The sequence below is a fragment of the Microchirus variegatus genome (assembly GCF_963457635.1).
Source record: "Microchirus variegatus genome assembly, chromosome: 19".
Taxonomy (NCBI): Eukaryota; Metazoa; Chordata; class Actinopteri; order Pleuronectiformes; family Soleidae; genus Microchirus; species Microchirus variegatus.
The window spans coordinates 11,954,261-11,967,224 of NC_139820.1; the positions used below are offsets into that span (position 1 = coordinate 11,954,261).

General features: G+C 39.2%; 1 protein-coding gene across 2 annotated transcripts; it reads left to right on the forward strand.

Annotated features, from left to right (window-relative positions):
* Nucleotides 1-772: 772 nt before the first annotated feature.
* On the forward strand, nucleotides 773-12,486 carry wdr83 (WD repeat domain containing 83). 2 transcript variants are annotated; one of them, XM_083905856.1, is made up of 10 exons: nucleotides 773-820; nucleotides 1,500-1,610; nucleotides 5,084-5,204; nucleotides 5,294-5,399; nucleotides 6,766-6,814; nucleotides 7,011-7,137; nucleotides 7,284-7,351; nucleotides 7,497-7,605; nucleotides 7,780-7,894; nucleotides 12,186-12,486. In XM_083905856.1, exons 2-10 carry the CDS (start codon nucleotides 1,508-1,510, stop codon nucleotides 12,339-12,341), a joined length of 954 nt encoding a protein of 317 aa, XP_083761982.1. In that variant the 5' UTR covers nucleotides 773-820; nucleotides 1,500-1,507; the 3' UTR covers nucleotides 12,342-12,486. The 2 variants fall into 2 exon arrangements, with proteins under 2 accessions (XP_083761982.1, XP_083761981.1); XM_083905855.1 differs by having other exon boundaries at nucleotides 807-944.
* Nucleotides 12,487-12,964: the final 478 nt, after the last annotated feature.

Consider the following 12,964-nt stretch of genomic DNA (forward strand, 5'->3'; position numbering starts at 1 on the left):
AAATTATCGGTTAAGAGAGGGTTTTGACAAAGATGATAAACATAATTATCATTGTATCAATCAAACCTGGGCATAGAGATATATATGTTATCCTGACCAAGTGAAAGGCAACAGTTCAAATACACTTTGCCTTTACAGTTTTTCTCGATTGTTTACACACATTTTCTGAAAGCATGCCTCATGCTCTCAGAACTCTACACACAAATCCAAAAAACACACACACAATGGGCAAACCCCCCCAATTATCCTGCAAAATGAAACTTTACATTCAAAACAATGTTATTTCTTCTCAAAATGGTATTTTGTTTTCAAATGACACACACAAACCATCATATCAATAAACATTTATAAGAACCAGTTGAACACTAATGTGCTCAATGTAAAACACTATGATGAATGGAAAACACTTCTCCAGTGATCATAATGACTTAGGCCTTTTTTTGTTTAGTGTTACACTTACTACAGACAGTACATACATAAGTGTGTAAAATATTTTAGAATATTGTTTTTATAGGGGGCCCACGGTTGGTGTAGTAGGTGCATGAGTTACCTGTTGTGGTCATTGTATCTCAAGTACCAGAATGTGTGTGTAAACAATTGAGAAAAACTGTAAATACATGTTTGGTTAAGAGGAGGATATTGAATCTGTTGGGAGAGCAGTTGTAAATGTTTTACTACTACTGGACTGTTATGAGAATATTGGGTTTTAGCCAGCCTCACCTGCAGAGGGCAGCATTACGCTCCACCTGCCGAAACCCTAGTAGAAGAAGAACAAGCCAGCGTGCATTACGCAACTGAGCAGAGTTGTGGTTAAAATAATGTAAGGAGATGCTAATGTAGGAACATAGTTTTATTATATTTACAGTATAATATATACTGGAATGATATAGTAGTTGTACGCGGTACATCTGCATGACCTTAATCCGCATTTGAAATCGTTGCAAGTAAGTAGCGCATTAAACGTAGATATTATACAATCCTCTGTAGCAAGAAGCGGCTAAACTCACAGTGTGTATAACTGCATCAATGCGACTACAGCTAACTAACACTCTGCTGTCCCTGTAACCAGTAGTAAGGTTAGTTTAGAATTATATCGCGTACAGTCCCTGCAACTAGTGGTAAAGCTAACCTCGTCTGCAGTCTATGTTGCTAGAATTACAGCTACCGTAGTTAACAGCAGTGTTTCTATATCTTGGGCCTCAGGGACCCTTTGCCCTGCTCCAACACACCTGATTCAAATGGTCAGCTCATCCGCAAACACTGCACTGGCTTACAGTCTGTAACTAGTGGCAAAGCTAACCGAGTTTATGGTCTGTGTTATTAGAATTAACCACTACAGAGACTTCATTACAACTCTCTGTACATAGTAGTCACGCTGATGTAGTATAGCAGAAATTTAAGCTTCCACAATTTCAGAGAATTCAACTGCACATTCACAGTAAGTATGTGCCATTAGTGTGGCTGACTTGTTGTGTTGTTTTATGGTTTTTTTTGCTCAGGCTGTGTCATGGCGTTTCCTCAGCCTAAACCTCAGGCTCCTCAGCTTCCTCAGCATCTACTCCGGACCATTAACTGTCAGCAGGGAGCTGTCAGGGCTGTTCGCTTCAATGGTATAAACCCCCCAACATCCCAACCACGACACTGTTGCTAACATGTTTGCATTGAGAAAAAGGTGATTCAAGTGCATGTGCAGGACAGCAATGTTTAGTCAAGGTGCAACCTTTACTATTTCACTTTAATTGACTACATTTTCCTCATCGTCCTGAGTGTGAGCCTGATTCCTTTTTAAGGATGCTCTTGATCCAAATTTGTAATTACGCCCTCGCTGACTCAGACTATGTGTAGATTTCCATCCAATCATACAGGGATCAACTAGTTTTATGAATCAGAAATTATGATTTTATTAATAATACAACATTGATTCCTAATAAGTAATGTTTTAAGTAAACAACAAAATTGAATTCTTAATGTGAGATGTTCCTACTTCCCCTAATGTTCAACAAGAACAAAGTTATGAGATTGTTTACATCAAACAGCAAAAGTGATTTATCTTGTGATGGAGGGAGCGGGGTGTCCACGGGATCTTAAAAAGTATTCAGATGGTAAATCAATTTTTGGAAAATGAAGGCCCTTAAAAAGTATTGAAAAGTCTTCGTCATGATTTCATGAAATACATTTTGTCCATAGAGTTTGACTGCAAAAAGTATGCATGTATTGTTCTTGTGTTTCGTTAAAACCAACATTGCGCAGGCATGCTCGTCCTGTAAGATCGCAGGCAAGACAGTAGCTTCGGGCTTCAACGCTGTTAAGTCACAGCTTATGAGTTCCTTTGTATAGTTGTGCCCTATAGATTTAATTGCAAACTAAAACTGTAAGTAAAAATACAGTATGTGTTGCTGATTATAGCTTGAAGTGGCGATAAGGTCTTAAAGCTCCCAAAAAGTGGTCCTATCGCATATATATGTGCGCTATTGCGCGTCTACTTGCAAACATTAACTTGTTTTTATGGTCAAAAACCTCCTAGTTGCTAATGCCCGGACCAGAAGTTTGTTTTGTTTTGAACCTTCAGGGCTTCGTAAATGAGGTAATGGCGCAGATACACACTAAAAAACAGCGCTAATTGGAACTTCCAGTCTAGGTCCGCTTTTAAAACATTTTAAAGTCTTGAAAAAGCCTTAAAAAGGATTTTTGCACATAACCTGGTGAGGAAAGGAAGAATAATGATTCTTTTTTCACTACTTTTTCACACACTTGTATGATGCAATAGAATTCAATACAACTTAATTAATCCTGAAGGCGGTTTGGTTTAGGCCAAGTATACACCGACATGCACTGATTAAAAAAAGACAAACAGAGGTACAGTCAGTCCAAAGTTTTTCACTCAAAATGCTACAAACACTTAGCATTTACACAATTAAAAATGTGTTATTGTTTTTTTTATTAGTATTTTTATTATTTTTTTATTGTACAAAATTGGTAAATGGTCAGTATTTTTAATGTGTATAATATGTATTTTATTTAAAGCTGCTTCAACCTACAGTTTTGCCATTCACCAGTTTACTCCCATACACTTATTACAGTTTTTCTCCATTGGTTTGGCTCATTTCTTGAAACAGTAATTATATTCTCAAATCTCTAAGATCGTTTGGCAAAACAGTCTTACTGTTCAGCACAACACCATAGTTCACTTGCTAGTTCAACTTCTCAATTGGTTTGGCTCATTTCTCGAACCAGAAATCACTTCCAGATCACTTCCAGATCACTTCTTTTGACAAAATAACCTGGATGGTTTAGCTTAACACCATGGTTCACCTGCAAAAGCTCATATCTCTCCCAAAACAGTTCACTCATGTGTCAAAACTTGAGTGTCAATTTCTTTCTCATATAAATAGTCAGTGCCCCCAAAATCCATTGCCCCTTTGGTATTGTGTAAGCACTGCAAGTCAAAATGTTTATATTTTTTTGTCACTATGGCAGAGGACCATTGAAATATCCCTCATGTCCACCTCACAGTCTTACCCCCGATTTCCACTGGACGTGTTGCGTGGTGCGGTCGCTGCTACAAACAGCTTCCATTCTAATCAACGAGAGCATTTCCACTGAAGCGCTGCAGAACATCTCAGCAGCGTCCCAGAAGCTGCTCGATAGGTAGCAGTTCTATTTTTGCCGTTGCCGCTGCTGAACCACGTAAATTTCAACAGAGCAGATCGCACCAGACAGGAAGTGCGACACAGACTCAAAGTAAAACATTTCCGCCCCCCTTTCAAAATAAAACACAATACGCAGGTCATATAGCCTATCGCAACTTCACATCAACATTACGTCGTGACCGGTGCTACCAGGTCAACAGTCAATTGATAACGTCATACAGAGTTGTAATGTATGAACATAAACATCTTCCGTGAATACTGCTGGCTCCCAAGGCACCACGCCGCTGCTGTAATGCACCCGGTGGGGATTGCTGCTGGGCAGAGGACGAAGCAGAACCGCGCCGCTGACGTGCAGAGGCTGTAAAGCGTCCAGTGGAAATCCGCCTTTAGCCCAGTCCTTCATTGACAATGGTTACTGTACTGTACTGTAGTTTTTTTTTTTTAGCTAACACAATACAGTCGTGTAGAATACTAATACTGAATACTTTTTTTCGGACTTTATGGTAAGAGTACCCTCCAAGGTTTGACATCATACATTGCACTCATACTGCCAAGGAAATTGTAACTATTCTTATTCACACATATAAACTAACGTCCATACATCAGAGTAAAACAAAAAGTCAAAGAAAATGTATACAGCACAATATACTGTAATATAAACAAAAAATAAGGAAAATGATATGTAGCCTACAGTGCTGTAAATAAAGCTGGAGATACAAAAACTAAAATTTCTTGAGGACATTACTGTCCTCTGTCCCACACAAATACATACTTTGGTAGGTGAGGCCGTGATGCCGTGAGGCCCTACCAGACCTCTCATTTTCTTGGATCAAATCAGAATGATGGTGCAAGAAAATGAGGAGCTTCTGTGTAATTTACAGTCAGGTGAAAATAGAACTTGGCTAACAAAGGAGTTTCACACATCTCAGATGACAATGTCATTTATGTCAGTTATGATAAATGTATCAAATGTTCCAAGAGATTTATATATGATATTCATGGTAATATGTTCTTGAATAATTTTGACAATTGAACAGACTAATGTGCAAGTGATGACTTACACAATGAAATGATCAACAAGATCTATTCACTTTTGTGAAATTGTGCTTAATGTAGGCTACCTGTACTTAATCATTTGCAAAAATGTAATGAAATATTGAGACATGTACTAAGACGATTGCAATTTGATGAAATTAATGAGGAATCAATTCTGTTGTGGATTTTTCCGTGTTGTTTTGAGAATGTAATTTCTGTTTCAAGAAAAGAGCTAAAACCAATGGAGAAAAACTGTAATACACCACATCTTACCCACACACCAATCAGTCACATTAAAGTGATATGGACTAAACATGCTGCTCATTGTTTTTCCCAGTCAGTAATCGGGCCTTGTATCTCATTCATAAAATACCTATAACTTATGTCCTCCTGGTTAGCTGATGGGAACTACCTGCTGTCCTGTGGCAGTGACAAATCTCTGAAGCTGTGGAGTGTGAGCAGAGGGACCCCGTTAAAGACATACAGTGGCCATGGATACGAGGTTCTAGATGCTGATGGGTAAGTTGTCTGGCACTGCCTCCTCCTCTGCAGTCTGGGTGTCCGGCTGAAATGACAGTGTTTTGTTTTCTGATTTGTTGTTTCCCCAGTTCCTATGACAACAGCCAGCTTTGCTCCTGCAGCTCAGACAAGAGTGTGATCCTGTGGGATGTTGCCACTGGCCAGGTCGTTCGCAAACTCAGAGGTCATGCTGGGGTCAGTTTTACTCTGTATCTTTTTTCCCATCATCAGGGGTGTGATTTTTCCAGAATTCCGTTTTTTTTTTCAGCCTGAAAATGAGCCTCACATGAAGCATACAGATCCGCAGAGGGTTTTTTTTGGGGGGTTGCGCAGGTCAGGTGTGCAGTCGGGTAAACTGCACAGCAGTTTTAGTTCCTCTACCACAAGTCTTCGCTTCACTCGCAGCATAGTCCGTTATTTTAGCTGACGTCCAGGCATGGACTTTTGCAGCGCTACAAATAACCAGCGTACTGAGTATGTGTGCCTCTGTTTTTAAAGTTTAGCGTTACTTTAACAATGACGTCACGTGCGTCTTCTTTATTTTTTTTTTTAACATGGTTAAACCTACCTACCCTGACACGACTGCATGGACAATGCAGTCGTGTCAGGGTAGGTGCACCGTATATTTTCCTTTTTTTTGTCCTTTGCCAATCACACCTGTGCATCATGAAAAGCCTTTGTTTAAAACCTTTGCACACCTAGAGCATTTTTGTCATGCAATTTATTTGCATGTTAATGTTAAAGTCAGTGATATTTTTTGGGGGCTTTAATTTTTTTCAGGTCAAAGCCTTTCCTTCAAAGTTTAGATTTTGATAGCTGTGACATTGATGGTGTGACATTAAACCTGTTTCGATAAGCAAATACGCACAGCTGGAATGTTTTTTTTTTTACAAACAGATGTGGTGTCATATACAGAGTCCATTCACTTTTATGTGAATACATGTTTGCTTGTACACTGTTTGCTTGTACACTGCTTTCAAACATACAAGTTTGAAAGCAGTGTGAGGCTGGTCACACCCTCACAACAGTCTGTTCTCTCTCTCATGAGGAGGGCAGGAGATACAGGAGCTTAAAAATACACACCAACAGACTTGGGGACAGTTTTCACCCCAATACCATAAACCCACTCAGAACAACACACGCAATGTCGCACTTGTGCAATAGGGTTAGGCTCACCCTACATTTGTAATGAATGATGAAAACTGTTCAGAGCAAGGGAACAGGTCTCCCCTCTTTGTTTTGTGTTGCTATATCCAGGTTAAAGGTCGACCAGGTTTTCTATGGCCAATGCTGATCTCAATTTTTTAAGTCCAACTGATCCAGCTGTTAAATGATGACAAATAATACCTACCTTTTTCTTTTAACAACTAAAATGACTGAGCACAAACTCATCATGGCTAGATGCGGCCCAATTTGAACAGTGAGGGTCCATAGAAATTCACCTTCAAGTGATTTGTAATTCTGTCCCATTTATTCTCATCACCTTTAATGTCCATCTGCACTGTTTTGCGCTCCTCATTTTTATGTTTTCTTAAGGTCTATCTATCACTTCCTTTTGCAGAAAGTCAACTGTGTACAGTTCAATGAGGAGGCCACTGTTATTTTGTCTGGTGAGTCTCCACTGTCGACAATCTATGTTCAACAAATAATTGACTCAAAGTTGTTTTTTGCATCAACTTTTAGCACAGTTAATAAAACTATTAAAAATAAAAATAAAACAATGTAAAACTATTCTGCTGAGATTGTGAAATGTTTCTTATTGTGTTTCCTCAGTAAAATGTATTTCATTGTCGTCTCTGTGTCCAGGGTCCATTGACGGGACAGTGAGATGCTGGGACACCAGATCAAGGAGATTTGAGCCCATTCAGGTTCTGGACGAGGCCAAGGACAGTATCAGCAGTGTGAAGGTGGCATGTCATGAGCTGCTTACCGGGTGAGAAAAGTCCATTCACATGGTAGAGTGGATTTTAAGACAATTCATTAATACTCATGCAGAGACTTCACTTTAATATTTTATTGTTACATTACTCTGACATAATACTTTGCTGACATTTTATTTTGAAATCATTTTCTGTATAGATCAGTGGATGGCAGAGTGAGGCGCTATGACCTCAGGATGGGACAGCTGCATGTTGACTTCATCAGCAGTCAGTTTTAAAAATTTCTATTTTAAAGATTAACTGTATTTACTATTACTAGTTACAGTGGTAACAATAGAGGAACTGGGCAGTGACAATATATCACCTAATGTGAAAAACAACTTGTTAACTTGAGTGTGTTTGTGTGTTTCAGGTCCCATCACTTGTGTGTGTTTCAGTCAGGACGGTCAGTGCATACTGACCTCAAGTCTGGACTCGGTGCTCAGACTGCTAGATAAGAGCACAGGGGAAATGCTGGGAGAGTAAGTGGTGTATTTATTATTTTAAATGATTTTCAAATTTGTATTACTTTTTCTATGTCCTGTGGTGGAACACCGAAAATATTTACTAAACATGTATTGACTTTTTTGTAATAACTTATATTTATTCCAACATTTAAGTCATAGTTCCTTGTTTATATTTGTTTCTATATTCAGGTATACAGGACATAAGATGAAGGGCTACAAACTGGACTGCTGTCTGTCTAGTAAGGACACACATGTCATGAGCTGCTCTGAGGATGGACATGTCTATTGCTGGGACCTGGTGGAGGTAAGCAGTCAGTTCGTGTCAAATTTTTGTCGTTTTTTTTTTTTTTTTTGCAACAATGGGGGTGGAAACTATTCTACACTGTACTACTTCGTTTTATGTTCAAAAACATGGCTGTAATCTCCAATATTGACCACCAAAGCAGTGATAATAAAAATGAGGGGCAAAACAGGAAAAAAAAAAACTGCACCTCATTAGGTGTCCACAGCTTCTTTAACCTCGTTGGTCTTGAACTTTAGGTGTTTGTGACATTTCAACTTTTTTTTTGAGCACGTGTCGATTGTCGATCGTTTTATTGACAAAAAAATCACTAGCATGTTCAGCATGTGCACGTATCAGTCCTTCCAGGCTTTCGTTGGCTGGATTTGTTATTGTTGTGACTGAAATTACTGATTTTGTGGCAGCTTACAAAAAACTGAAAAAATAGGGAAGCACTATTTCTTGATTAAGATGTACAGTTGTAGATATTTACTTGCGTTCCTGAACAGAAAAAATAGTTTTAGTAGTTGAAATGCTTGATTAATTTAAAGTGATATTTCACCGTTGAGAAGATGAATGTCTATTAAAACTAGGTAGTCTATGTAGTAGAAATGTGAAATAACATAGCTGCCAACTCTCACGCATTGGCCGTGAGACTCACGCATTTGATTGACTTCTCACGCTCTCACGCCACACCTCCGATTTCTCACGCTGAAGTACACATCACGATTAAAAACGGTGTAGGTGTACATTTACAGCTCACGTATTAAAAAATTGTTGGGTTTAAATCGGGCTCGTAATTACAGTTAATGTGTCTGGCTCGGAAACAACGCGCACAGGCTTGGGTCGGGTCGGGCTTGATTTTTTGGACCCGATCCAAGCTCTATTCTGAATAGCATAATCATATTGTGCGAATATCACCCATCCTCTGAAAGGTTTGAAACCGCTCGCACCCGAGATACCTAGACAGTTCGGTTAAGATACTGAGCGGCAAGAGAAGTGTCAACAGTGTTGTATTTGTTGTAATATGGACTGACATCCTGTATTCTTATGTTTCTTTTCCAATTCTTGCAGTTTTTCTACTTTGTGTTTATATATAGCTAGCTGAGCCTTTTTTTGTGATGTTGTCAAAGCGATTATTTTCCCCCGGATGACTGCCTTCATACCGTCCCACAGAATTTCAGGGTTTACTTCCCCGTTATCGTTCTCTTCTATATACCTTTTTATTTCTTCTTTTATCTGTTCCACATTTACCTGATTGTTCAAGATACCCACATTTAGCCTCTATACATGATGTATTTTCCTATTATTCAAGTGTATTGTCAAGCTGATCCCACTGTGGTCTGATATATCAGCCACCCCGATTTAACATTCTCTAACCCTGTGCATTTCACTTTTATCAATTAGAAAGTAGTCTATTCTGGAGTAGAGAGAATGGGGTACCGAATAGTGTGTATAGTCCCTTTCTAGTGGGTGGAATTCTCTCCACACATCGATTAATCCCATTTCCTGCACTGATGTATTAATAAACTTGGTTAGATGCTTCTTGCTTCTTTTTAGGCTTGTTGTATCCAGGTTATAGTTCATGACCACATTATAATCTCCTCCACATATCAAAATACCTTCAGTTTCTAAAGTAATAGTGTCAAACAGAGTTTGGAAAAACATTTAGTGCTTTCTGGGGGAGGGCGTATAAATTGATCATTGTCACCATTGTGTTTTCTAGCTTTCCTTTAACTAATACAAATCTCCTTTCATTGTCCCTAACTTCTTTAAGACATTCAAATTGAACTGCATTTGTGATAAGGATAGCCACTCCCCTCTTCTGACTGGGTCTGTAGCTACTATAAAATGTATTCCTAAAACCAAAGTATTTTAACTTTTCATGCTCTTGTTGAGGCAGGTGAGTTTCCTGCAAAAATAATACTTGAGCCTTTTCTTTTTTCAATTTAGCCAGGACCTTGCTCCTCTTGACTGGATTATTCATCCCATTTACATTAAGTGAAACCAGTTTTATATTATTATATGGCATTTAAATGATCCAGTCCCGTGTTACATTCTTTAGCCTCCAGACAACTTAAAACTGCATAGCCCTGAACATCTGGACAATGTGTGCTAACTGAAAAAGACAAACAAAAAACATTTAACTTCCAAGTTGGGGTGATTCTTCGCCACCCTGAGTCCCCTTTGGTAGGCTGAGTGGAGATCCTCTACCAGGAGGGCGCCTCACTAGAGGTGAAACACGTAATTATATCCGCGAGAAATGCGGATATTATGTAATCGGTCTTGCGCGTCTGTGTCCGCGTCCGCAGATTTTAGCCGTTAACGCAATAACTGGAAAGGCGTTTGAGATTACATTTTCTTATTTTTTTTATGGGTCACATACCCCCTGTAGATGATCCCTATTGATTTTGAGCTGTCTACCATTATTATTAATTAGTTAATTAATTAATTAATTAATTAACTAATTAACTAATTAATAAAAAACATATTTTCGCCTGTATCTTCCAAAGTATTGCAGGTATTGGCTTCAAATTTTGCATGGGCATCACATACCACCTGTAGATGATCCCTATTGTCCCTATATTGTCCTTCCTTTCTCTTTCAGGAGCCTCTTTATTCCTGTGTATGCCTTGCGCTTTTGAATAACTTCTGTGGTGTAATCATGATAAAATGACAGGCGTTGCCCTTCAATCATTATTTCCTTTTCCCAGGCTTTTTTCAATATTGCTTCTTTGGTATTAAACTCCAGGAAATTTACCACTATAGACCTGGGTGCCCGGTTCTGCTCTGGTTACGAGCTACAGCTCTGTGTGCGCGCTGAGTCTGCAGGCTAGTGTCTGCTATCAGTGCAAGTTCACTTTTCAGAAGTTGCTCCACAAAGTCAGGCACGGAGTTGCCTTCTTCCCCTTCGGGTACACCGTAAATGCGAATGTTATTCCGCCTAGACCGTCCCTCCAAATCTGTCAACTTTTCCTGAATTGTTTTCTGTCTTTCCATGGACTTAATGAGCGCCTCCTTCATGGCCATGTTTGCCAAATCCGTCTCATTAATTCGTGCTTCTGATTCATTCAGCCTGGTTTTATTGGCCTGGATCCGAGCCGAGTTAGCAGAAAGTTTTTGGTAAATTTCCTGTTTTAGATCTTTGAGTTCATTTTTCATGTCTTCTTTAAGTTCTTCTTTGAGAGTGTGTAGATCTACTTTATACTCAGACCTGAAGTCGTGTATTTCCTTACCGATACTTTGAAGCACCAAGCACATGTTTTCCACAGGGTTGTCGCTAGCACACTGCGCGTCGTCCATCTCCGATGTATTGTTCCCTTCTTGAATGTCACGTTTCGTTTGACTTCTAGTAGTTATTCCCCTATTCATTCAGTCCTCCACACAGAGTTGTTTTCTGTGGTGCTAAATTGTACAGGGATGTGCAGTTAAAAAAAGGAAAGGAGAAGCAGTAAGTTCCCATTATTTGCCGGTCAGAGACTCAGAGCGGTACATGCCTGAAGTCAGAAGGCTAAGCTAAGCCATGCTAAGCTTGCATAGATGTAAATGAACTATAAAGATGCTAATGTTAGCTCAGCTGCATAACATAAAACATGGACAAATGTGGTGGTAAAAATATATATAAAACAAAATACTCACTTTATACTCAGGCTTGGAATGGTCCCCAAAGCATGCTGGGATGTGTAGTTCTTCATTAGAAATTATTTTGTTCCAGTGGAAATAACTTGTTTTGATAAACAGCAAAGGTAAGACAACGTTTCTGGTTGTATTTCTTGAAAGTGAGTTGTTGTTGCATGGAATTACCACATGATGACTGTCTGAAGGTCATTTGCTAATTTTTCCAGGAGAAAATGATCCACACCAGCATTTGTTCTCTAATTGAGATATGTTTTCGCTGGAGTTTGTCTGTCTGTCTGTCTGTTAGCAGCATAACTCGAAAAGTCACGCACAGATTTGGATGAAATTTTCAAGAAATGTCCATAATGGGACCAGGAACAAGTGATCACATTTTGGGTGTGATCCGTAGGGGGTGTTGAAGGCTGAGCTGCCTTGGCGGAGGTCTGCGCTCTCCGAGTGCTTTTCTAGTTGATTTCTGTTTTCAGTTGTCTACATATTTCATACAATCTCTGCTGCAGCTCCTTGTTTTTCTTCTCCACATGATGAGACATTTTCAAGTGGGACACTGAGGCCTTTTAGTTTCAGTAACATTTGCCATTTTTACTCCATAGCTGCAGCTCATTGTGTTTCACTAACATGTCTAGAAACAATAGCCATTGCTTGTGACACTGACGTTTAACGACTCTCTTACCTGCAGGGGTCTTTGTCCTTGAAGCTGCCAGTGGGGAAAGCTGTGGTTCAGTCACTGTCCTTCCACCCCACAGAGACCTGCCTCCTCACGTCCATGGAAGGCTGTGTCCAGGTGTGGGCAGCAGAGCCAGAGGAGACAGAGGAGGAAACCGTGGCAACATAAGCCCTGTTCAACATACATCATGAGTGATCAGTTCATAAGTGTACAGCATCCTGAATGGCTTTCTATTTTGAAAAACGACACAAAACACCAGTTTGTGTTATTTGTGAAAAGTTTATTTTTGTAACTTCTGGGAGAAAAAGGCAGCTAGCCTAAGCTTTTATTTATGCAAGTAATTTTTTTTGTACAGTAAGTAAGTGTTTATTTGATTTGAATGAATAAATGTTAACTTTTGTCTTAAGTTTGCATTTGTGTGATCACATTATCTGATACAAACTATCGTTTTGATGCCATCATTTGCCTTAACACACTATGCATTGTATCCATTTTTGAATCAAGAATTGTTTGTATCGAGAATCGTATGAATCGAATCGGTTGAATCGAGAAACGATTTTGAATCGAATCGTGAGCCACCCAAAGATTCACATCCAAACTTGTTAGATATGATCACTCACACATTTCTTTACATGTCTGAGCGTGAGTTCGTCCACCGGACACATTAAAGATTTTTGTAGCTGGTGATGAGCCATTACAATAATCTGTGTCAGTATCTGTCCAATACTGGGAAAAAATCACTAAATTGGATCTTGAGAAAAATGTATCCGATATGATTTGCGATCAGGGTT